The sequence below is a fragment of the Perca fluviatilis genome, chromosome 18 (assembly GCF_010015445.1).
Source record: "Perca fluviatilis chromosome 18, GENO_Pfluv_1.0, whole genome shotgun sequence".
Lineage (NCBI taxonomy): Eukaryota > Metazoa > Chordata > Actinopteri > Perciformes > Percidae > Perca > Perca fluviatilis.
In genome coordinates this window covers 21,090,038-21,115,838 of record NC_053129.1, presented here as the reverse complement: position 1 = coordinate 21,115,838, position 25,801 = coordinate 21,090,038, and the positions used below count along the sequence as shown (strand labels likewise).

General features: G+C 42.1%; 1 protein-coding gene across 12 annotated transcripts in view; it reads left to right on the top strand.

The window, feature by feature from the left end:
• Nucleotides 1-25,801, top strand: part of syne1a (spectrin repeat containing, nuclear envelope 1a) — a 142,421-nt gene that overhangs the window by 38,974 nt on the left and 77,646 nt on the right. For 10 of the 12 annotated variants that reach the window (XR_005636822.1, XR_005636821.1, XM_039780927.1 and 7 more), the window contains 27 exons: nucleotides 5-232; nucleotides 349-447; nucleotides 755-942; nucleotides 1,812-1,935; nucleotides 2,097-2,263; nucleotides 2,446-2,599; nucleotides 2,736-3,391; nucleotides 3,731-3,910; nucleotides 4,284-4,437; nucleotides 5,422-5,580; nucleotides 6,258-6,440; nucleotides 6,548-6,649; nucleotides 6,856-7,059; nucleotides 7,636-7,843; nucleotides 8,494-8,606; nucleotides 9,063-9,268; nucleotides 9,349-9,510; nucleotides 9,609-9,888; nucleotides 10,169-10,341; nucleotides 11,593-11,902; nucleotides 12,576-12,740; nucleotides 14,755-15,114; nucleotides 17,867-18,003; nucleotides 20,626-20,803; nucleotides 23,105-23,287; nucleotides 23,680-23,823; nucleotides 25,124-25,279. Coding sequence is in view for 10 of the 12 variants with exons in the window: in XM_039780927.1 (XP_039636861.1) it covers nucleotides 5-232; nucleotides 349-447; nucleotides 755-942; nucleotides 1,812-1,935; nucleotides 2,097-2,263; nucleotides 2,446-2,599; nucleotides 2,736-3,391; nucleotides 3,731-3,910; nucleotides 4,284-4,437; nucleotides 5,422-5,580; nucleotides 6,258-6,440; nucleotides 6,548-6,649; nucleotides 6,856-7,059; nucleotides 7,636-7,843; nucleotides 8,494-8,606; nucleotides 9,063-9,268; nucleotides 9,349-9,510; nucleotides 9,609-9,888; nucleotides 10,169-10,341; nucleotides 11,593-11,902; nucleotides 12,576-12,740; nucleotides 14,755-15,114; nucleotides 17,867-18,003; nucleotides 20,626-20,803; nucleotides 23,105-23,287; nucleotides 23,680-23,823; nucleotides 25,124-25,279 (5,373 nt within the window). In the remaining 2 variants the exon portion in view is untranslated. Of the gene's footprint in view, nucleotides 1-4; nucleotides 233-348; nucleotides 448-754; nucleotides 943-1,811; nucleotides 1,936-2,096; nucleotides 2,264-2,445; nucleotides 2,600-2,735; nucleotides 3,392-3,730; nucleotides 3,911-4,283; nucleotides 4,438-5,421; nucleotides 5,581-6,257; nucleotides 6,441-6,547; nucleotides 6,650-6,855; nucleotides 7,060-7,635; nucleotides 7,844-8,493; nucleotides 8,607-9,062; nucleotides 9,269-9,348; nucleotides 9,511-9,608; nucleotides 9,889-10,168; nucleotides 10,342-11,592; nucleotides 11,903-12,575; nucleotides 12,741-14,754; nucleotides 15,115-17,329; nucleotides 17,530-17,866; nucleotides 18,004-20,625; nucleotides 20,804-23,104; nucleotides 23,288-23,679; nucleotides 23,824-25,123; nucleotides 25,280-25,801 lie in introns of those variants that run through there. The other 2 variants (XM_039780921.1, XM_039780930.1) reach the window with 2 other exon arrangements.

Here is a 25,801-nt window from a genome sequence, read left to right as displayed (position 1 = left end):
ACAGGCTGTGGCAGAAGGTTTAGAGGAGAGAAGGGCAGCTCTGGCCCACATGGAGGCAGACTGTGAGGCCCTGTCGAGTTGTGTGACCCCTGGAGAGACTGGACGTATTCGGTCACGACTTGCACAGATGAGGCACTACTGGGAAGAGTTGAAGGGAAGAGCAGAGCAGCTGGGAGGACAGCTCAACCAGAGCGCCTCTTACTGGCAGAGATACAACGATAACCTTGAACAGGTATACAGCAACACATAATGGAATAGTTGGTGCAGAAATTGTAATTAAGACATTGTGTTAAATGCATGCAAGTGTTAAATACATTTTTGAATAAGTAAGGTTTTTGTCATTATCAGGTCAAGAAAGCAATGAGTGAACTTAAAGAGAAGTTTGACTGTCCAGTCACATACTGGTCATCATCATGTGAGACCTACAAAAGCCTGCAGGATCATGTGGTAATAAAAAACACAAAGAATGCCTTAATGTGACATCACTATAGCTATATGGAATCATTTGTTTGAAATTTAACGTTGACTGAATCCTCAGGAATCTGGAGGGTGTACCTCCAGTAAGTGTTATTTTTTTATATTGTAGTTTTGTTTTTCATACCTGAACCGTAATTTATTTTTAAATCAACCTTTTTCCTTTCAGGTTAGGCTGTAATTTCCTCTATGACACTGTATTCTGTAATTTAGCACATTGTTAGTAGGATTTATGAGAGAGTTGCAGAGCTGATCATAAGTACATTTCTGTTTCCTCTAGGAGGTCTGCCAGGCTGTTGAGCAGCTGAACCCCAGGCTGATGGCTTTGTGTGCGGCCATGAAGAGGCTTAGAGAGGGCAGCCAGCTGGAGGAAGAGGTGGCTAACCTCCACAAGCAACAGAGAGAGTTTATGGAAAAGGCAACAGAAAAGCAATCCACATTAGAGAGCCTTCTTGCACTGTGGCAAAGGTACACAGTAAACAGTTATGTGTGCCTGTTTGTGAATTGTTTTTGAAAATTTGGGCACCAGCAAAAGAAACTAGTGAAAAAAATAATACTTTAACATCATGCTTCTTGCACACCTTGTTTTTTCATTACTGTAAATACCCACATATGAGCATTCCTTTTTAGCTTTTAAGCTACTGTGATGCCTTGCTGGGCTGACTCTGTGTGTGTTTGTGTCCCTACAACACCTAGAAGATGTGTGTTTGTATATGTCAGGGATTGTCACATTGCATAAACAAATGTTTTTAGCATAAACTGCTCAAAAATAATTTTGATTACATTATTTATGTCAGCTTTGGTCCGTGGTCACAAAAATCTCTTATCGTGATTGTATAAACATGGCTATTTCCCCTTTTTATTGTGCACGTGCTCTTTATGTTGAATCCTCATCTCTATGCCAGTTTCCTCTTTTATTCCCTGAATCATTCCCTCATTTTAGTGTGATGTAGAGGAACAAGATTTTGTCTTTGACTTAATCTGTCTGTGCCCCAGTCAGCCATCGTCATTCAGTTATAATAATATGCTTTTCTTGTCTATGTCTTTGATCACATAATAGACCTGGACAATAGACTGGAGCCATTGTTTCTCACTCTTCTGTATTGGTCTCATGGTAGCTGTAGCCAGTGTATTTACTGAGGGATTACTTACAGCACTGGGGGCTCTTTCAATATGTGTTGTAAAAAGTATTTCAGTGATCAGTCTGGTTGTCAGTGATGGGTGTGGGTGGGTGTGTTTCATTGCATGTGTATACTTTCAGATCACAAGTTGCTGCTAATTTATTTTTTTGATTTTATTTGAATACATTTTTCTTATTGCCACCTTTGTATCCACAGATTTGAAAAGGAGAGTTCATCCATTAAAGGCTGGCTGAATAGGTGTGAGTCTGTTTGCTGTCCAGACACAGACCTGCTTTCTGCAGACAAAGTAAAGCTTAGGAATGAGCTACTAAACGTACAGGTAAGTAATTTTACTATTCTTCACTTGGTTTACATTTGCATTTCGATTTCTTTTCTTTTTTCTTCCCTTTTCAGTTTTATTTTTACCTCACCTATTACACAATGTGTGTTTTCTGCAATTTTTGTGTTGCATCATTTTTAAATACATATTCACCCATTCAGGAAATGCAGGGGGAGATGGCATCCTATGAGGTTCTTCTGCAGGGTCTTGTCAATCTTGCACTCTGTCTGTACCCCACGACGCCTGAAGTTCGTATCGAAGAGCTCAGCAATGATCTCGCACAACTACAGGGAAGATGCACTTCTCTGAAGAACAGCACATCACACAGGCAATTCTCTTGTTTTACATATCATACAGATTATTAACTGTTTATCTTTCCATGAATGGACTCCAGACATTGTGTGGTTCAGCTTTTGTTCTCAAGTTGTTTGTTTTGTTTAAATATACACCTGTCGAGACAATAATCACTGTCATATTCTTAATCCAAACTGCCTTCCACCGCTCTTTTAGGCTTGAGCTGCTGGAGTCACAGTTGTCACAGCTGGAGCAGTTTGATCAGGCACTGCTGACTCTGACCCAAAGGAGTGAACACTTCCTGTCTGGCTTGAGAAGTTCTTCCCAGGTTGATATTGCTGATCTTGAGGGTGCAATTAGTAGGATGAAGGTGAGAAATCAGTACTTTGCTGTCAACAATGATGTTCTTTATAGCTTTTGTATATTGGAGTAGTTACGGTAATCAAGTTTGTATTGATCGCTGTAGGAGCGAATTTTGTTGTCTAAATTGAACCATCTTGTTGCAGGAGCATGAGGTGCAACTGCAGGCACATGCATCGCTAAAAGACACACTTAAGCAAAGAGAGTCCTCCCTGCTTCGCTGCTCCACCGCAGAGGCCCAACAGCAGCTCCAGGGCTGGAAGGAGGATTGCCTACAGCCCCTTAATGAATCCCAGCGTCTCCTGCTCCTCCGTAAAGACTGCCTGACTGAGTTAAAGACTTTTCTTGAGAAGCATGGAGTGGCAGCTATGGCTGTGCGCTGCCTTCACGAGGCGGTGGAGGGCAGTGGGAGCTGGGACCGCTCCAAAGTTGAAGAGCTGCACCGTGGAATAGGGGAAGAGGCTAAAGACGTGGCCAGGCTTGAGGCTGAGGCAGTCGGGTTAGACGGGCAGCTAAGCAAGGCACACCTTAACCTGATTGGTGCAGAGTGGCGAGGCTCCAAAGACGTGAGTCATCCTCAGGGAAGAACATCTTGCAGGGGACAAGCAGTGGCCCTAACGATGGCTCTAGAGGAGGTGCAGAGAGGTTTGGGATGGAGGCAAAGTGAAGCAGACTCTTTAGGGGCATTATGGAGCTCCTTCAGGGAGAGGAAGGAGGAAGTGATGAAGAATTTGAAGAAACTGGAGGATGAAGCGAGGCAACAGGGGGCTAGAGAGAGCTCTGTACAGGCCTTTCAAACCAGGTATGTAAATGTAATCAACACACTTCAGGCCTCTAGATATATTATGAAATTATATTTAACATCAGCATAGTTTTTACCAGCTGATACTGTTTACAGGGTTATTGTTTTCTTGTACCTGCTGTTTGTTGTTCTTAAGATATATTGTTGAATATACTTTGTCACTTTCAAATGCATCCTCTGAGCTTTTCATTTAGACACCTACTGTAAGTCAAACTCCAAGAATATACTGTATATGAATAAAGCCCAAGTATAGATCCAAACAGAAAAATGTGATATCATATGTTGGAATCAGGCTAGTAATCCCCATTGTTTTCTTTCTTCTGCATGTATTTCTCCCAGGCTGCGTTTTTTCGTCCAGCTGGAGGATGAGCTCCAGTCCCTGCAGCATTCCCAGCGGTGGTTAGAGGAGAAGGGAAGCCAGCTGGCCCAGAGAGACAGTGAGCTAGCTGGGGAGGCTCTCAGAGAGGTAGCACTGGTGAAGACAGCCTGGGAGAACGTCAGGACTCTGATCAACATTGGGTAAGGAGGCTGGACGACATAGAGGGATTTTGACTTATTCATCTCATAGACATCTCATCACATTTGTTTTTAGTCCTACTGTGCAGAGGCAGGAAGATGAATGCTTTTTATTATTATTTTAATATAGAAACACAACAGTTAAACAGCAATTGAAGAGTCTGTTTTTCAATCATTTAATATCCATTGCCAGGCCTATCTCAACAGCGCCATGGAGTAAGGTCGGGCTACACCACACATACATTATAGGATAGGACAAAAAGATGTAACATGTATTATGACATGTATCAGGCTTTATCCTGAAAATGTACTTCTGTTGATCCGATTATATACCAAGTAATAGTCTTGACCTTTTTCTTCTCTTTTCTCAATACAGCCAGGAACAGAGTGGAGTTGTGGTAGATCTTCTCCGCCAGTTCAACCACCTGAAGTCAATCCTCACCACTGTTGTAGAGAATGCTCAGGCTGTTGCTCACACTCTGCCCGACCACAACCATAATGCTCAGGAAGCCAAAAGGACCTACACACGAGTCAGTTCCTTTTGTTTTTCTCTGAAAATTATTAATGGTTGACTTTTCTGCTTTTTGTTTTCAAATGATGCATATGATAAACAACATTTCTAGCTATGATTGATACATCAAAACACATGTGTGTCATAGTCCACTGAGCTATTTCAGGACAGAACATCCAATTGTCCAAATTATATTAAAGTGCTCTTATTGTGCTTTTTGGCTTTTCCCCTTTCCTTTATTGTGTTATATATCTTTTTGTGCACATTTTAGGTTTACATTTTCATTTTTAGGTGGAAAAAGCCCAAAGTCCACCCCAAAGGGACTTACCATCTTCCAGAGAAATCACTGTTCGCAAACTGCTCCAAACTGCTCTATTGTAGTCCAGCCTGTACTTCTGTGACGAACGTGCGTCACTTTGTAACATACGTTATAATGCTCACCTAGCTGCTAGCATGGCACTCCCTCATACTCTGCAACTGACAAGCTAGCTGTACTTACTGCACATGTGCGACTCCCAACAAAGATGGTACAGAAGTGAGATGTCTCACTCTGTAGCTAAAACAAAGAGCTCAACACACAGGGTGAAAAGAGGAGCTGCAGCAATGTGCAGTACAACAAACATATGGTGTTTTCTGAAAATTAAACCACATAAACCTATTCTGGTACAACCTCTGAATACAATTATGAACCTGAAAATGAGCATAATATGAGCACTTTAATATATTTCCTAATAAACCCAAGTTAAAGATTCATAGCTTTCACTGGGCGACTGGGCCATTTTCCTTTCTTAAAGTCACTGTAATGTAATTCTGCAGTTATTGATTTACAAGTATTAGACTGCAATGTGCATTATTTTCTTGCATATCAGTCAATAAACTAATCTCTAAGATATAGGATTGCATTTCAACAATAAACCCCCTCTGTCCTTCCTGTTTGTACAGTATCTCTCCCCCTAGTGGTGGTCTGTTGTCATTCCTTCTGCATTCTTCTCTGTCCCTCCAGCATGACACGGCCCAAGCCGAGCTGAGAGACAAACAAGAAGACATGGACCAGCTCATCAGCACAGTGGAGGACCTGCAGAGAGAACTGGAGAAGGTTCCCAACTCTGATGCGAGCTCCATCCAGAGAGACATGGAGACATTAAGAAACCAGTGGCTAGAGGTGAGTGGTAATTCATAACACATGTGCCATGCACTTGTTTTGGTAAAGAGGCCCTGACAGCTGAAATCACTGAGTTTGTTTTTATTTAGACAAATACATGATACAGTCACATCCTTGAACTACCTGGTCAGACATGGTGAAATTATACTTAATAATACTGAGTTTTGTAACATTAATGACTTGTCCTCATCCTGACAGCTGAAACGACTATATAGAGTATGAAGAGATTTTTTTGTGTTGTTTATGTGACTATGGGAAAAAAAATCAATTATGATTTCCACATTAAAGCTATGCCAAACACTTGGGCTGTTCCTCTTTTAATGATATTTCTGTTTTTCCCTTTTTCCATTTTCTCCTCTTGAGGGATTTAGTTGGCTGCTCAGCTGTCACAAATGAGACAGAAATATAAACAAGTCTAGACACGTTATCTGCCTTTCTCTTTCTCTCTCTCTCTGTCTCTGTTTCTCTCTCTCTCTCTCACACACACACACACACGCTTCTCATCCCCACATCTGTCAATCCAATTAAGCCTTGTTTTCCATCTCCTAGTAAAGCATACCGTCCCTTGTTACAGAGAGAGAAAACTAAACTCAAAGAGGGAAATTTCCTACCTCTCCTGTTGACTGAGATGTATTCTGTTCTATATTCAGATATACTGCTGGTCTCTGTTCCTTTAGGTCTCAGAGAGAATACAAACCAACATAGAAAGACTGGGCTACTGTGTAGCACTTTGGGACGACCTCAAGTCCATGGAGCAGGACATTAACCAGTGGGCTGCCAACTCCATCGCTGATCTCACCGACAGTGTTACCAATCTCAGTGATAAAGAGCAGACAGAGGCCCAGCTTGCCACCTTTCAGGTCAGAGCTGCTGGACAGTCTGCATAAAAGAGTGTATGAATGATGTAATATTCAGAGTGAGTTCATAGTGGGTGTGATTTAATTGAAATGTCCTTCACTTGGAACAGGCTGAGGTTGAGAAGAGGGAGCAGAGACTGGATGCCCTGCAGGAGAGAGTGACTGAGCTGAAGGAGCGAGCCAAACTGCAGGAAACCCCTTTACAAATGCAGGTGAATATGGTGGGGGAGGAAATATGGTATGGTTTTGCTGAAATTATTACAGCAAAAGAATATTTTTCCATTGTCCTTTATGCCAGGGATTTTAAATACTATTACAAAAAATAAAACCACAAAGACCTACATACATGTACTTAAAAGGTTGTTCATATGTATTATTTGTGTTTGTATAATGTTGTTTCATTTCTTTATTGAACCAGGTCCTGGAGTCAGACCTGAGGAAGAAAATGGCCCATGCGCAGGAGGTGTACAACCAGGCCAAACACACTCTGACCTACTTCAGTTTCCAGAAGCAGCGATTGGAGGACCTCATGTCCCAGATGGCCGAGCGGCTGGTGGCAGTTGAGGGTTCCTTATCTGACCTCACTGAAGCTTCTTCTCCTGAAGACATTGGTACAGTTAAGGTATGATACCTTTAATGTCATACAAAAACCCAATAATTCAAGACCTAAAATTATTATAGTGCATAGAAAAATAATACTTGCACAGAAAGTTTCTATCTAGTTCTATATTTCAATTGTTATCCCTGTTGCTTCATATTACTACCAACCATGCACTCTGTGAGGACACATAATAATACAAAATTTGATCGGTGATGCCTTAATTATTTAAATGACTGCCCTCATGAACATAACTAGGCAAGGCAACTAAAACAACTTTAAAAAGTTCATTTCTAAGCACTCACCTTGGGTATAGTCCTCTTCTTATAAAGTCATACTGAAGAAAATTTTTGCGTGACACCCTATTGTTCCCTGAAGGTGAACTTCTGTCCTCATTTGTGACCCTGTTTAGGAGGTCAGAGTTCAGACTGAGCTACATAGCAGCATCCTATAAGCTGGCAGTAATTATAGCTGTAGGACACATTTGCAAGGTGGAGACAGTACTTGTCACTGTCTCTAATCTCTCCACCACCCTGTAGACCTAATTATGAATATACATGAATTTGTATTATTTTATTTCTCACTACTTTTCATTTACAGGACCTGCAGAGCATTGTGCAGCAACAGCGGGCAGACATGGACTTGGCTAGAGATGCTCTGAGTGCCCTGTGCAGGTCTCATCCCTCTCAGGAGCTGTCATGCCTCTCCTCTGACCTCACCTCTATTGCCAAGCGAACAGAGGCTGTTGCCCAGCGCTGTGCCAAGACCAGAGGCAGCCTGCAGGATGTGCTACAGCTCCACTTCAACGGTAAAACGTGAATGTGTAGTTTGGATTTTGTGGAGTTAGATTTTAATCTGGATAGTTTCTGTTTGACAGTTAATTAAATGATCTCCTAGAGTTCTGTACCTCCGTCAAATACATCAAGTAATTTATGTTACAGTAACAGCCACTATAACTTCTTACCTTATAAGGAGAAGTATACATTTTAATGGCACTTAAATCATCATAATCACCCAATCAAACTGTGCAGCTACATGACGCAATGTCATTTGTTCATGTAAGTGGTGCAACAGATTTAGTGTTGATAATCCTACATTTTTCCCCAGAGCACACTTTATCCGCCCACTACAGCCCACACTCCATTGACACACACTGTCTGGTACACTGGTGTGCTCTCATTGCTCAGACACACACCTGTGCCTCGGAGAGTAATGGTGCTCTTGCCACATCTGCTCTCATGGGAGTCATTTTGGGCTTGTTGCCAAGGCAACCCAGCGCTGCACAGCGTGGACACGCCCACACTTCCCATCTGCCTCAACACATCGCCTCTTCTCACTCTCCTCCTTCACTTTTAAATCTTCTCTGCCTTTACTTTACCACACATCAGTTTTCCTCAAGTTTCACCATATATTTATTTTGCTATAAACTTACCTGTTTTTTTCTGTTCCTCGAAGCAGAGCTCGTCCAAGACTTCCACTCCTGGCTTACAGATCTGAAGTTGGAGCTGAAAGAATGTTCTAACCAATCAGGAGATGCTGACATCCTTAAAGCCAAGCTACAAAGGCTAAAGGTACTGTTATATTTCATACTTTTATATTGTATTTCTCATGGTGCAGTGGTCAGGGAATTGTGGTAAATATAAATATTCAGGTCTCTCAGTTTTCAGTAACTTCACTTGTTGATACCTGCATGCTATCACACTTTGACACACCAAAATGATTTTATATTTTAATGATATGGATTAAAGCAAGAAATAATTATATCATGGTACAAATTCAATTTATATATTCCACGTAATCTTCTAGAAAAAGGTCATCATGATGAAATGCTGTACGTCATCATTTTATGCTTTATTGGACCAAACTGAATCTGGGCTTGTATTTAACAAACATCTCAGAATCACTTTTATTCAGCTTCTTAGGAAGGTATAAAGAGTGTGATAAGTCTAGATCAGAGGCTTGTGGCTCTTTAAATTTGCAGAGATATCTCACTTTTTATCAGCAACATGTTCCTCCTACATCCACAGGTGTCAGTCGAGCGGACATCAAAGGGTGAGGAGCGTCTCTCTCAGGTTTTTGAGGAAGCCAAGAGGCTCCAGCTCCACCTGCCTAAAGCTGGAGCAGCACAGGTCCAAGAGCATCTCTCCTCCTGTCAGAGACAGTGGAGGAACTACCTCGACAGCTGCTCTCAGAGCCAACGAGACTTGGAAGAGAGTATTGACCTTCTGAAAAAGTAAGTCCTCACTCTTGTTGTGTCATGTGTTTATGCAAAGGAATTTAAATTAAATGGAAATATGCCTCCGCTCTCTCCAGCTTTAATGACTGTGTGGAGAATATAAGAGATTGGCTGAAGCAGATGGATCTCAGCCTCAAGAGAGAGCCTGTTCTTGGGGCAGAGTGCCAGCAGGGAGCCCCAGACACCACAGAAGAGCTGGAGAGAATGGAAAACCTCCATAAGGAACTGCTTGCAAGAAGGTGTGTATACAGTATGTGGGTGTGTGAGGCCATATGTTATAGATGCCATAGTGTGGGCTGTTAAATATTCTTAAGAATAACATATTGTCTCTTGCAAGGGACTCCATCGAGCGTCTCTGCCAGGAGGCTCAGTCTCTGTCTGAAAATGGCCGGGGGTCAGGAGGAGAGGTCAGAGTGACAGGCCAGCTCCAGACGGAGCACCAGGCCCTGCTGAAGGCAGCCAGGGAGAAGCTGCGAGGCTGCCAAGAGAGCCAGGCCTTTGGAGAGACCCTCCAAGGGGTTTGGGCCTGGCTGGAGGAGATCCAGGAGAGACTGGGGACAGTAGACAGCACCATGGGGACCAAAGAACAGTTAGAGCAGAGGCTGGAGACTGTGCAGGTGAAAAGGGGTTTTAGCCAGTAGACTATACATATCTGTAATTTCCATGAAATATTATATACGATGAAATGCATAAAGTTGTTGGAATCTTTAAGAATGTACACATTTATATTGTTATTTATCTAATCAATCTACTATAGAGCCTTTTTTTTGACATACTTCTATTACATTCTACAGTTGTTCTGGTAAACACAAGAGGGGGCTGTTTGCTTGAGAAAGTATTCATCCAAAATTCTGATGTCTAAATCCGGTTCGCTCTGACCCTGCTCTGTTTGCACAGGACATCCTGCTTTTGAAGGGGGAGGGGGAAGTCAAGCTGAATATGGCGTTGGGTAAGGGTGAGTTGGCCCTGCGCAGCTATGGAGCCGCCGGACAGGAAGTGGTCCGCTCTCAGCTACAGGAAGTGGAGGATGCATGGGCCACACTGCTTGTGACTGCCATGAGCTGCCACAGGTAGACTGCTCACCTTGTTCCATCACCTGGAATATAATTTGATGGCTTAGTCTCCATGTGTGCAATTAAAGCCATTTTCACACCGTCATTCTAAAGAAGTGGTCCTGCCTTTAACTTAATATTCTCGTAATTGTAGAATCGATTTACAGAAACTGGACAAACAGAACTGAGAACTGTTAACACATTTTCGTTAAACCATTCTTGACTTTTGCTTTTTTAATGTGCCATTTAGCCCTGTACATTTTTGAAGCCATTTACCTGTGTCTCTTGTGAATAGGTTATTTTCATCATGATAGATTGATGTCTCAATGCCATTAATTACCATTAGGTTAAATACATAATGAGAAGTATTTGTCTCATTTTGTAACTCTGATTGATGTATCTATTTATTTAGTGTACTGTTTGTGTGTGTGTGTGTGTGTGTGTGTGTGTGTGTGTGTGTGTGTGTGTGTGTGTGTGTGTGTGTGTGTGTGTGTGTGTGTGTGTGTGTGTGTGTTGAGCAATTATGGCCCCTCCTAGAAAAAATTGATCTCATTAGGGACTAAATGGTGGATGGCAAACAGTGGGTCACACATGGGGTGTGTTTGTGTTTTAAGAGGAAAGGGATAACAGGAGGCGAGGGGTAGCAGGTGAAATAGAGGTGTGTGAGAGTGTGCGGAAATTGTCGTTATTTGTACATGCAGGGGTAACAGATGGCCAGGAAAATTATGGGTGTGTATCCGTGCCCGTGTGTATTTGAGCCAGGGGATAAAGGGGATAAAGGCACTAAGCCAGTATTACAGACAATTTAGATTTCTTGGCCATATCATGGGTATGAAATATATATACTGTACCTGTAAATGGCAGTGAAAAGGTACACAGTTTTGTCTTGCATTATATGAAATTGTATGTGCCATAATGATCTAAATTTAAAATAACCAGATTACATAATCTGTATAAAATTCTTGTTGGATTACTCATAAAAGGAAATGTTATTATTACTTTTTGCTTACACTTTACACGTTAGTATACATGTGCATATATTGTATGCTTGATATCACTTACAGATCAAAGTATTCAAACTAGAAAAAGTTCCTTTAGTGTTTTACAGTTTCAAATTGAGGATTTGTATTTTTTTTATCAGGTTTAAAAAACCCTGCCCACATGTGGGATACTCTACATATTTATTCAGTTTTCTCTATTTATCCAAAATATATAATTCCAATATATGGCCAGTCATAAACTAACACAGATCTACTGTCTTCCTACTAGTCGACTAGAGTGGACCGTGTCACAGTGGGGAGGATACCTGGAGAGTGCTGCCCAGCTGCGGTGCTGGATGGAGGCTGTAGAGAGGGAAGTGTGTGCCCCTCTCACCCCCCAGCCAGGGCCCAGAGAAAAGGCCTCCCAGCTAGAGAGACTCAGAGCCCTGCTGGCTGATCTTGAAGACCACCAGGTGGCTCTGTCCAGTCTGGAAGAAAAAGCCAGAGAACTGTTCAAGAAGACTGGTGATGCCAGCTTTAATCATTGTGCCCGCACCCAGCTGCAGGTGCAGTTTGAAGACCTCACAGCCTTGGTGGAGGTACAACTTTATCTTTCAGTATATTTAGTGAAAAACCTTGAAACTCCTGAGCTTACCAAACTATTTTATTAAAGGTCCCATGGCATGAAAGTTTCACTTTATGAGGTTGTTTAACATTAATATGAGTTCCCCCAGCCTGCCTATGGTCCCCCAGTGGCTAGAAATGGCGATAGGTGTAAACCGAGCCCTGGGTATCCTGCTCTGCCTTTGAGAAAATGAAAGCTCAGATGGGCCGATCTGGAATCTTGCTCCTTATGAGGTCATAAGGAGCAAGGTTACCTCCCCTTTCTCTGCTTTGCCCGCCCAGAGAATTTGGCCCACCCATGAGAGAGAGAGACATCATGGCTTTCAAACGAGCAAAGTGGCAGTTGGTCAAGGCCACACCCCCACCCTCCACCTTGCCCCCCCTCTCTCCTCCTCAATAGCTACAGACGCAGAAATGGCACATACTAAGGAAAGGTCATTGTGGGACTGGCTCTAGTGGCTGTAATTCTGCACCAAGGCTGAATTTCGGGAAAGAGACTTCAGATACAGTATTAGGAGACCACTAAGGTCTATATAAAAGCATCCAAAGAGCACCATGTCATGGGACCTTTAATATTATGAACTACTGACGTGTGTTTATATTTAAGTGTCATTGTTGACAGTTTTTGTCCATTGTCTTTGTCTGTAGGAGAGAGTACATCTAGCACAGGCCGTGGTGTTGGAACACCAAGAATACCTGGAAGCTGTTAGGGATCTCACTGATTGGCTGATGACTGCTGGAGAGGAGCTACATCATTGGTCTGATACATCAGGAGACTCTGCCTCAATCAAAAAGAAACTGTCAGAAGTGAGGGTAAGGCAGGGTGTCAACATACAAAGAAATCCCCTTGTTGATGCCGGCTGACACTCCTTTTGTTTTCTTTGTATGCACTTTTGTCAAGAAACAAATTCCAAATGTGACAAATCCCCAAAAAAATTCTGATCAATACGTTGACAGATAATAGTGTACCACATCTGACAGGTGACAAGCCTATTGTGCTGTAGAGGTCTGCTGTTTTTTTATTACTTTGATATTATTGTCAAAGCAAAGCTAATTGTTTTATTTGAACTTAATCTATTTAAAATCAAATGTGCATCTCCATGTTAACAAAGTTTGGACCATTTGAGACAACCGTCTCTTCACAAGGTCTATTTAGCAGCTTTTCTGGAGTTTTCAATATTTCACATAATCTTTACCAGCAGATGGCGTTTGTCCAGTTGTCATGGAATTCCAATTTACATTTTTTTGTGAGCATTTCAAGGACTGAGACTCTGCTGAACTTGAAAGTTAATTTATGATTATTATGATTGATTCCTAATGTATTCTACTTTGGACCTTATGTGTAAAAATGTGATAATTGTAACATTTTTAAGCAGTCACTAATTATTTTTTTTTAACATTCTTTATTTAAAATTATGCATATAAAAACAGAGCAAAACAATACTTTAAGGGCAAAATACAAAAGAAAAAACAACAACAAAAAAACAAACAAAGAACGATTAGTGTCTCGGCAAACATACAAACCTAGTCAATATCTACTACACAATTTGACATCCCACAAAATGAAACCCCGAAGGGGGGAGAAAGTACATTCGACAGGAGACCCCCACAAAAAAAATAAAAACACAAACAGGCACAACTTCTCACAACAACCTATTACCAGTTCATCTGTCAGGCCATCCAAAGTGGGAAATGGCGGGGGCCCACAAAACCAAAAACAAGTCCATTTTCACATGAAGTTTAAGCAGTCACTAATTACATGTCCATTGAAATAGTATTACCTCTATATGCATCAGTATTCCACACCATAAGTGTACATGAGAATAATAATCCAACCCAGTGTCAGGGTACAATATCTATTCTTATTTTGAGGTACTTATCTCTGTTTCTCTGAATCAACACCACTGTCAGTTTAAGTTCTAGGCATGCCTCAAGGACATGTTGTGTGTTGGTGAAACTACACCCAGTTTATATGTTGCTAAGGTAACTGATTGCTGAATTATCTGAACCCATCTAATCGTAATGGACTCCTGCTATGAAGAAGGGCAAACTATGTGGGGAATTGGAATTGGTTCTCAGTTTGTTCCCATATCACAGCCAAATATCTCAATTTCTCTTGGCACATTTTACTGCCACTAAGTTGGTCTATTACCGTGTAAAAAAGGCAAAAGGGCGGAGCAGTGCAATTAATGCCGAAGCTTTTCCCTGTTCAGTAATTCTGCAATTACAGAGGAGAGAAATATGTGAGGAGATATTGATTTGCATTTAAATTTCACACTTGGGCCCTAATTATCACATTATAAATGTGTGTTTGTAGAGCCATGGTGTGAAGCATTTCAGTAGAAGAGAAAATATAATTTGTTGTATACACAAGCTAGTTGCACCATTTTCCTTTCCCATTTATGATCTCAAGGTTAATGTTCACATCCTTCTACTCACACAAAAATGATTAGCTGCCGTTTTCTTTTCTTTTTTCTTTCCCTCAATCAGCTCAATGCTATCACATCATCTCAAGTGTTAGCTTTTTTCACACCCTCTGCCTTTCAAGTGCTACCTTTCCCACACAGAATGAGAGATGGAGGCTGAGAGTGATGGAGGCGAAGGATGAAATTAGTAATAGTGAGAGAATACTGAGATCGCAAAATACAGGACATCAGAACTAATGTTTCAAAGATAGAATCAAAGAGATTAAGACAGAAAGTGATGGAGCAGTAGCCTGATGAAGTCTATGTACTGTAGGCAGCTTTAAATAGAATCGAAGGTTGCCGTTTCCGTAGCCACAGTTTCCGTAGCAACTTTGTCTCCTATTTACCCCCCATCTTTTCAGGAGCGTGTGGAGTGTCGGCTACTAGAGGGCCGAGATCGCCTCAGCCGGGTGCGTCGGAGCGCAGCGTCAACGGCGGAGCACACGGCAGCGGGTGGCTGCGAGGCCATGGACCGACAGCTGGGGGCGCTGTCCCAGGCTCTGGAGCAATGGGAGGGGGCTGCCCTGAGGGCCAGGGACGGCCTGGAGGGGGCCCTGGCTGCTGCTGCAGCTTCAGAAGAGGAATATGACCGTCTGACTGCCCAGCTGGAGGACGAGTTAAAAGAGCTGGATGGACGGCTAAGGGGGTGGAGCCAGGAGCTGATTAAAGCTGAAGGGCGGAGCAACGGCGAGGAAACAGTGGAGGGATGGCAGCTGGCTAAGGTATAGTAGCATCAGATTTAAATAAATAGCAGCTTAACGTCCAAATTATTGACTGTTCATCTGCTCACAATAGTTAAAAAATAAAATGACAAAAACTCTTCTGTTTGACGGAGATTTGGGTTGGCGAACTGTGATGTATAAAAAGCTGACAGTGGCTACTGTGCAGCACCATACTATGTTAATTTGAGAGAAGGTGATTAGCATTGTTTAATGAACACACACACACACACACACACACACACACACACACACACACACACACACACACACACACACACACACCCTGTGCAGACATACATCCTCTGCATTCAGCTATTCTTTCTCTGTTGGTAATTATCCATTCTATTTGTAAATCCTAAAAACAGATTAGTTTGTAAATCAGCTTTACTGGGATGACGAATGAGTGACAGCTACAGTCCCATCAGTTTCCCTTGTTTTCTTCTCATTCTGTCTTCTGTCCCCTCTACCCCTCCTCCTTTTGTTATTTTTTGCCATTATTTTCTACTATCTCTCCCTCCCAAACATTCTCCCTTTCAATTCCTTCCCCTTTCTGTAGTTTGACTTGTTTGAACCGAAGTGTACAGTGATTTCTTTCCAGACTTCAGGCTTTTTTGCTCTTGCTCTTCACCTCCCATGATGCTCTCTTAGCCTCTGGTATCCAAAAAAGTAATTGTCCTTCCAGTGCTCCGACACATACTCTGGGACAAAATAAATTATCTGTTTTTACAGAGATGTTTTACAGAGAAGTAAAACATGCTATACTGAGATGCTACATGAGACGGGTGCCTTTTTGAAGCATGAGACCACCTTCATGGCCTCCAAGCTTTCAAAGTGCTAAGTTGAATCTTTCAGACCTTTCAGTTTGAGCTCTGCAAATCTGGATAAAGCAAAAAAGTATTTCACTTTTGTTTATTGCAATAGTTACTTGTCTTAGATTGTTCAGCATTGGCTTTTAGAATAATGGTAGGTTGGAGGTCTTATGTTGCTCCTGATGTGTATCTAAATTCAAAGGCTTTTGAAAATTAGAAACTATTTTCTGTGTGTGTGTGTGTGTGTGTGTGTGTGTGTGCGTGTGCGTGTGCGTGCGTGTGTGTGCGTGGCAGAATTTGGACAACTATAGCGAAAACTACCACAGAGGAAGTTTTGAGTACTTTGCCAGGTGATAATATGTCTGCAGCCAGATAGCAAAATCACGTAGCATCACCACCGTGCAAGATGCAGATACAAAACTTTACAGGTTTGTAGTTGATTTAAGTCAAAGCCAAGTTCAAAGATGGGTATGGTCCGAAAAAGGGTACTGGCCCTATTTGGCATAGCGGCTGGTGTGATCCCGCTACGTTTCCAGGACCACATTTGTACATGATGACACACAGACTCACACGGTACAAACAATACCAGTATCGCTATCACAGAAACCTAAATTGCGATTGGCAGTCTATTCTTCTCTGTTTTTAGGTACAGCAGGCAGAGAGCAGCATTCAGTGCTACCAGTGAGCCATCAATAACTTTTGTAGGCGGGCTATCTATTAGCTTGTTATCATTAATTAATATATTCCCCTTCTCTAGAATAAAAATTACTATTGTGAGCATTTTAAAGGGAGAACAATGCTTAAAAACATCTAAATCACAAAAATTGCACTTATGTCCCTCCATCTCTGCGGTCAAAGAGCTTCCAGAAAATGTTTCACCAATTCCTCACTTACAGGGAAGTTGGAGGGCAGCTTTGAGCAATGTTGGATCATAAAGGGGTTGGCTCCACTAACCTCCACAGAATGTTTACAGTATGACAATTACTCTGTATTGTCAAGGCAATGCCAGCATCTAAACCCTCATACTCCTCCTCTGGTGTCTTCAGCCATGCCTTTCTCTGGTTTTGCTCAATTTGGGGCTGTCAAAGAACAGAGGAGGAGTCTTCCCCCTCCTCCGCTTCTCTCTCTCCTCCTCCAGCCTGTTTCCTGTGTCCAGCCTTGTTTTCGTTGCGTGCTCGTTTGTGTGCGTTTGAACCAATCCTGCATCTGTGAGGGCTGACAGCTGAATTCCACCGGGAGAGAGCGTGAGAGAGGCAGAACGAGAAAAAAATGTATGAGAGGGAATAAGTGCAATGAGTGGGAGGAGGGAGAGAGAAAGAGGAGAGAGGAGGGAAGAGAAAGTATTAGAACGATAGGAGGAGGGAAGGAGAACAGGGAGAAGAGACCAACGGTTCCAGGAGAACAGGGAGGGAGGGTTGTTTATTGGTCATACGTCAGAAAGAGAACGAGCGAGTCAGAGACAGAGAGAGAGAGAGAGCTTGTACATATTTCATGGGACAGGATTTTATGACTGTGAGGCACGCTGAGGAGAGCGGGAGAACGTTATCCGCAGCTCCTTCCTGCAACACTCCGCGAAGAACAGAAATGCTATTGTACAGGCAGCACTGTGAGTATGTGTTGGGGCGTGTGTGTGTGTGTGTTTGTGTGTTGTTGTGTTTGTGTGTGTGTGTGTGTTGTTGTGTGTGTGTGTGTGTGTGTGTGTGTGTGTGTGTGTGTGTGTGTGTGTGTGTGTGTGTGTGTGTGTGTGTGTGTGTGTGTGTGTGTGTGTGTGTGTGTGTGAGAAGAGCTAAAAAGACGAAGCCAGGGTGTGAATAGGAATGCGAGCACACTTAATGAAGGGTGTCATGCAGATCCGTTGGTTGCTTGTCTCTCCTTGACACACACACACACACACACACACACACACACACTGAGCCAGCTGGTGTCTGTTTTGTGTTGTTTAGGATATACTGGAGGGCTTGCAGAGCGCCGAGCCGATGGCAGAGAAGTTGAAAGGCCAACTGAACGACCTGGTGCGATACTCCAGAGACCTGGGCTCACAATCAGACCGGGTCACCGCGCTTATCAAACAGCACAACAGGTGAGAGGAGTCTTTCTGCTTAAGTAAACAGTGAGAAGTGGAAAATACTTTGGTGTTTGTTTTCATTATGTGGATTTGAAATGAAACTGAGATTTGTTGGCTAAGGCTGGTAACTTCATATTGTGATGGACCTTTAGCAGATTCATATCATGATATGATCTTACTATGTTTTTATTGAATAATTCAGATCAAGCTTTAATTAAAACCACTTGATCTAAACAAAATTAGTTAATACATGTTTTTATTTTAGTTTTACACAAAGACACGTTTTCTCTTTCACTTGAATGGGAAAATGGGAAAGTGTGTCCAAACTTTTGACTGGTACTGTAATGCATAACAGTAGAACATCACTGCATTTGTATAGTTTCTTGAATGAATGTTATTTATATGGTTTTGGCATATATTTGCCTTATCCTAATATCTTGGAATATATCTTTAATAACATTGTGGTAAAGATTTCAACCATTTTGCTGAGCCCTGTTATAAACCCAATGGGGAAACTGCCTTGTACATAATGAGAAAGAAACATGCAAAAAAAACAACCATGCATAACACACTCATTCATTCCAAAGCACAACACTACTTTAGAACTACAATAGGAAAACGGCAGCAGAGTTCTCCCCTCAAAACACCTCCTATGTCTGAGTGTGCACTGTTTTACAAGCTTATTTGTATTACAAGAGTGTGTGTGTGTGTGTGTGGGGGTGTGCATCATCTTGTGACATGTGTCAGCCAGACAAAGGCTAAAGGTGACAGAAAGCACCAGAACCACCAGTTGCTATGCGACATGTAACCACCCTACCTTCACCTTTGCTTGTTCACTGTCTCTGGTTTAATTTTATGCAGGACTTACATTTGGATGTTTTTTTTCCCATGCTGATACATTGCATGCCTTGGTCTATTTACTGAGCTCTAATTGCCTGCTTTTAAGCCAACAAGTGAGCCTGTGTTCATTAAGCGCTTGTTTGTGAACACACCCTGCAATAATACCTATTCAAAAGAACAGCAGTGCATGCAAAAGAACATGCGGGCATACAATCATACATACTCAACACATGAATACACAAGTATGAACGTATATAGTAGCTCAAATTATCTACTTAATTTCAATGGACGTCATATTAACTTTTTGAGATAATGCAGGGTAGTGTGACAAAGCACTGTGACTCACATTTATTGGCAGACAACCTGAGTGAGGTCAACTTGTTGGAGATGTTATTGTGGGTAATTGGCTTTGGCTGCTGATTGGCAAAAACAGCACCCTTCCTCATATCATTCAGTGTGCTTTTTAGTCTGTAATAGACTTGGCTTGTGTGCTCTTTGCACCTGTCCTGCATTAAGCACTGTGGAAAGAGGAGCAAGGAGAGAGAGAGAGAATGTGAAAAAAAGAGTCAGAGGAGAAAGAGGAGGAAAAGGCAGTTACTCCCTGTCCTCTTCAAAGCACATGCCAGATTGTCTGTCACAGCAGAAAAAAGTGCTTCTTCCGCTCCCATGCCATCCCCTTTTCATGCTCTTATCGCATCATTAAAACTCAGGGGTGTGTGTGTGTGTGTGTGTGTGTGTCTGTGTGTGTTAGAATGTGTGTGCGATAGCAGGTTGTGTGTGCTTTTGCCATGTTTTTTCATGCCTCCCTTTGGACAGGTGAAACAGCTGCGCACCTTGTTTCCCTGCTGTAATCGTTTCCATCACTTCTTCCCGTCTCCCCCCTTTAACCCCTTTAAGCATTGGATATATAACATTTTTGCCATTGAACTTAATTCCGGATTTGGTACAATCGTCCAATATCAACGTACTTGTCTGCCAATAGGGCTGCATTACTGATTCTTGACCTGTGCCTGTACCGGACATTCCTTCTGCCAGAAATCTTAGCTGTCACTTAAAGAGGAACGTCAACATTTAAATTTTCTGTTTTATTCAACAATCTGTTGAAATCCTTTTTAAACTGGATACTAAATGTTATTCACTTTGCTTTAAATACCTATTATTATCAGCTGTATTGTTGATGTGCTTTGTGGTTCCAGCTAAAGATCCTGAAGAACAGAAATAATTTTAAGCATGTGATAAATGTGATAAACCCCCTTTATAATAGGTATAATAATAAGTATTAATTAATTAATTAATTAATTAATTTCCCTTCACTGTAACATCTCCCTCATATACTGTACCCCTGTCATATCCTATCCATCTCACCCTTTTTCTTACAGCATCAACCTGTCAGCCCTCATTCTCTCCATCTTGTCACCCCTGTGAACTCTTGCCCCACTCATATGTTGCCTCTCAACCCCCTCCTACACAGTACCCCTTTACCACCATCCCCCACTCTCCCTCTTTGCCCCAACGCTCATTCCTTCCACTTCACCCACTTTACCATTTCTCCACCTGCCCATTTCTCACTCCTGCTCATCTCTTAGGCTTCCCTTTCTCTTTCTCCTTCTCTATAATTTGAGGACAGCATGTACAGTATCTGAGCATCTGCACATGTATCCTCTTTGTTTTGATGAGCACATGGGCAGTAGACAGCACTTCCCCTAGTTGTAACTCCTTTCTTTCTTTGTTCATTTTTCAAGATGGATTTCAACCTGTAAACAACATGTTCAATCAGTCCTCTCTCTTGTCTCCCAGTCTGAGTCTTCGTGCATCCAGGGAGTGTCAAAATAAGGAGCGCTTGTTGGAACAGAGATTCCGTGCAGCATTGAGAGACTTCCAGCAATGGTTGGTCAACGCCAAAATCGGCACAGCCAAATGCTTTGATGTGCCACAGAGTGTCGCCGAGGCCTCCACTGCTTTGCAGAGGATTCAAGTAAGAGATATATTTTTCTCCGCTCTTATTTAGAGTGGACATTTGTTAAATTCTTACTGTGTTCTTAAAACATAAAATTGTGGTCATGTGACACCATGGTGTGTTTGCACTGCACATTGCAGATATCGCTTGGAAATTAGCCTGTTCAGATATTACTGCTTTTAACAAGTTTTGATTCTCTTTATTGCTGCTGGAAATATAAAGTGTATCACATCCTGTGCAACAGAGAAGTTTCTACAAGACAGGCCTACCAGACACAGAACAGCAAATATACAGATTGAATCACATTTTGTTTTGTTATTCAGGGGCACAAAGTAGTAGAATTAATATTTATTTGAATGTCACTGAATATTACTTCCGATCCAGCATTTTGAGAAAGACCTACATTTTTAATAACTTGCTTTGGTTGCAGGATATGTAATAATATTTATTCACTGTCATGTCTGACTGCCACCCAGAACGGTCATATTCTTACACTATTGCCCATTAACTAGCTCCAGTGAGACTGTGATGATTTCAGAGGATGTAACTGTTGATAGTGGAGTTAGAGATGGGTAGTTTATTCATGTACATAAACCAGAATTATTCAGCCTGTTGAGGGAATGAAATCAACAATCTCCTTGTCATTAACCAACTTTGGGCTGTCACTGCTACTTGAGAAGCTCAAATCCTCATATGTTTGGGTACTCTAAATCCACTGTTACAAACACTACAAACTAATGCTAGCTTTTAATTTCTGTGCATGGACTGGGCAGGCTAAGCAAAGATTGCTACCACAACGAAAATTGCTGAATATGAAATGATGTAATAGTTAAAGAATCAATCCACTTTCATTGGGAGATTGCTCAAGGGGATTGCTGTATTGACATACCCACTGTTGAGTGTCCTCTGGTGGGCTTGTTGGAGTAGCGGGACCTGCCGTAGGCTGCGTAAGCTGAAAGTTGGTACATAGCCAAGAGGGATAAGAGAAAGCTCCACTGCAGGGTCTCTGTGCCATTCTCTTCAAAATATCAGTGTCTCTTTTTCTGAGAAGTCTCTGTGTCTTTCTCTGAGAAGCTGGCAGGTGAACAGTCTGGCAGCCTCTTTAGAGCACCCCAGGGCCCTGGCCAAGAGTCAGGTGTCAATTAAGGTAGTCCCCACATCCTTGCACCAGACGCTTAATTACCTCTCAGACACCTGACCATGTCCACTACAGGAATATCATTATTGCTTTGAGCTGAGCTTAAATAGTAAGACAATAATTCTGCACTTATAAAGTGTCAAAAGAACATAAGGTTACCTGAAGAGATCATTTTCTAAAAGCATGTCAAAGAAGGGAAGTCCTGTGCAGAAGTCTTTGTATGTGCTCCTTCAGAAGTTTCTAGTGTAGCCTTGAGGATGAGAGGGAATGTCATAGAGTATATGGCAGTGAAAGGGGAGAAGAATACAGAGGCGGAGCATCTTTTATTTATTATTGACTTGGTGAGGAATGTGGAACAATGTTTCCACATGGCTGACCTCTAGGAGGGCCAGCGTGGGAGGGGCGGGGGCATCCATTGTGTCACGCTTAATTGGTGGTATATAGTTACATTAGCAGGAGGAGAATGAAAGTAAGTGTGAGAAAAAAACTGAAAAAACAGAGAAGAGAGAGAAAATAAAGAGACACAGAGATGAAGGAAGACACAGACTTCCTATGCTTGTGTGTGGCTGTACTGTGTGTGTGTGTGTGTGTGTGTGTGTGTGTGTGTGTGTGTGTGTGTGTGTGTGTGTGTGTGTGTGTGTGTGTGTGTGTGTGTGTGTGTGTGTGTGGAGGCTGAAGCTGTAGTGTGTGTAAGTGATGTGCTGACTGCACAGATGGTGGAGTGGTCCCTGCTGTGCTACTGTCATCGACTCAGCTCCGGGTGTGTGTGTGTGTGTGTACATTTTCTATGGGTGGGTACAGAGGAGCTATGTAAAAACCAACACATTTCAGGCTCACTGTACTGTCCTTATCTGTGATTGCCTGTCTGGGTTAAGCCCCTCCTTCGGCCCAGTGCCCACGCAAATGGAATTAGTAATTCCTCGGTCTAATTACTGCTTTTGACAGTGTAAAGTGAGATCCTAGGACACTGAAAAAATCATTTGGCCTCGTAGAGAATGGCCATATTGATTTCAGTTACCCATCAGCCATTGCATCAGAAGTAAAAGATACAAAAGAATTGTGGATTGCCATTAGTCCATTTCTCTTTTTTCCTTCTTTCATTTTCACAACCTCCTTCCTTTGTGTGTGTGTTTGTGTTAAATAATCACAGTTCCTTTGTCTTCGTCTGTGTATCCCCACAGGAGTTCTTGAGTGACAGGGAGCATGGCCAGGCCAGGCTGAGTACAGTAGGAGCCAGTGGGGAGCTGCTGATGGCTGTGGTATCTAAAGACAGAGTGGAGGGAATCAAGGCCAAGGTGGCAAACGCCAGAGAAGACTGGAAGAGCCTGATGAATAACCTGCAGATGAGGGAAGATGCACTCAAGGTTGGTTAAAATTTACTTTTGTTTGGATGCTGCTTTTCTGGCTCTGAAAAAGAAAATCTGAATCTCATAGGGATATCCGGTTAAATAGAGCTTGAGAACTGTCAAGTTTGGATGTTTAAATGAATGCAGACTTAGTATTTGTATACAGTATTTCTATGTTTGTGTCTGTTTCCCTGTGGCCTACCTCTTCATTAACACTGTTTATGTACTGATGTTTTACTGTATATACACATAGAGATATTGATATGCATCTTAGATATGATGCTAGACTTTAATGAATAAATAATTACATTTTACTTCATCTAATAAACTGAGTTGTATCAGTTTGTGCAAAATCAGTTTATATCAGAACTTATCTAGTTGTATTTTAAAGTTATCCGTCACATTTCCAGAACCTGCAGTCCCAGATGACAGAGTTTGAGGCCAGTGCTGAGCCTCTGCAGGACTGGCTGAACAGCACAGAGGTCAGAGTTCAGGAGAGCAGTGCTCGGCTATATGACCTTCCAGCCAAGAAACAGGAGCTCAGCAAATTACAGGTATTGTGGAGGCCAAATGCATGCTGCTGACACAGTTACACCACCCTACTCCGACTGGGGTTCTTCAACCAGCCGATTTCTGATTCTCACATTATTCATTAACAGCTCTCTTAAAATTACGTTACTTCTTTAATATTGTGGTTATTTATGGGTCTGTTTCCTAGTATTAACAGCATTTTATAGCTACTGCTTAAGCAATATGTTTCCATAATGTAATCCATTTTCTGTTTAATTGTAATATTTCATACTGAGAGTGTGCCTTTTACAATTCTCTTCTCAGCTGCTATCACTGACACTCTCTCATTTCCTCTCTTCACTTAAGTAAACCTTGTTATTATACCATAAATTGAATATTAAGTCAATATTCCAAGGATACTAAATAGTTGTAGCTCTCTAGCAGATATGCATCCCTAAAGTACAATCCCAAATCAGATGAGAAAAGAGAAGGACCTAATTACATTTGTCGAGCACCACTGGATCAAAATAGAGCCGCGTCTTGACACAATAGTCAGAGGAAAAGTCCAGAAATCTAATTAATTCTCTTTCTGTCACAGCTAAAGCGCTACGTGGCTAAAAGGCCCTTTTCAGGATGTGATAACAGCCTCTGCCATGTCTGACAGAGACAAAAAAGGAAGAGAGGCACGGAGCGTTAAAAAGATAAAACTGACAATAGAGAAAAAATATATCAAGCCCATCTCAAAGCTCTGCCGTTATCGTTGTTGCTATTTTTGTATTTACTCTGTCGCCCACTACCACTTCTCCTCATTGCCTTTTGTCTGGCCCTGCCAGCAATTACATTTCTTCCCCCAGCACCTGAAGTACAATACAAAACATGCAGGCTTCAGTGTCTGGACCTGTGTTGGCAATATCCCCCCCCCCTGCAGTATTTTATCAGGCATGTCTCCTATCACTGCTCTGAGCTGTGGTGTCTAACCGAATAACCGCATTTCTATTTAAAAATGAACATCAAGAGAAATACTGCTGATGCTGCTTTTTTATGATGTTCTCTCCCCCTGTCTTTATCCATGTATTTTGATGTGCTGTCTGTTCTTGTGACATGTTAACCCAACCTTTTGTCCCTCTTCTGTGCCTCTCACATCTCCCTTCTCTGTCATCGCTTTCATCTTTTTTGTCGTTTCATTTTCCCCTTGACTCAAAATGTTGTTGTGCTTACACACAACCATCCTCTCCAATGTGCTCCATTTCTTCTCTCTCCCAACTGCGCTTACCCACATCCTACTGCTTTTTCATCTTTATTTCTCCATTTTCCATCTCCTCATCCTGCTTCATACTGGCCCAGTGTGTACTAGAGGAGATGGCCAGTCGGGAGGCGGAGCTGGGCAGGCTCAGGGAAAGAGCTCATTGTCTCTGGGAGGGACAAGCTGCCGGCAAGGGCTTCGTCCACCGTGTATCCCAGCTGTCAGCACAGTACCTAGCCCTCAGCAACTTAACCAAGGTAACACCCTGTCCCCCTCCTATCTTGTCCCTTTCCTGAATCTGTGCTTCTGTCTAAGAAAAGCTGCAGCATGCTGAAATGTACCTTGCTTAATTCATGTACTTGGTGAGCTAAAACCCATGGAGCCTTCTGTCCAGCCACTTACTGTTGTTATCAGTTATTTACTGTGTCATGCATTATTCCCCAGTCGCACATCAGTCACGGTTTCTGTAATCAGCTTGCCTTGGGTAAAATATTGTGCCCAAGAAAGTCTCAGTATGCACAGTAATTTACCTGAACACAATATTCTATCTTTCACCTCCAAAAGGTCCTCACAGCTGCAGCCTCATCAACATAAAAAAGGCAGAGGCTTACCACTGAAGCACTTCTAAAATGCCAGAGCTGAAATGCGTCAGTGCTTAAGAATCTGACCTTTTTTGAAGCTCTCATTAGATTGGTCCCACTCTTATGATTAATTTGATACAGCGTAGAACAAAACATTACACTGACCGTAAAGCACCATTCTTTTACCTCAGGACAATG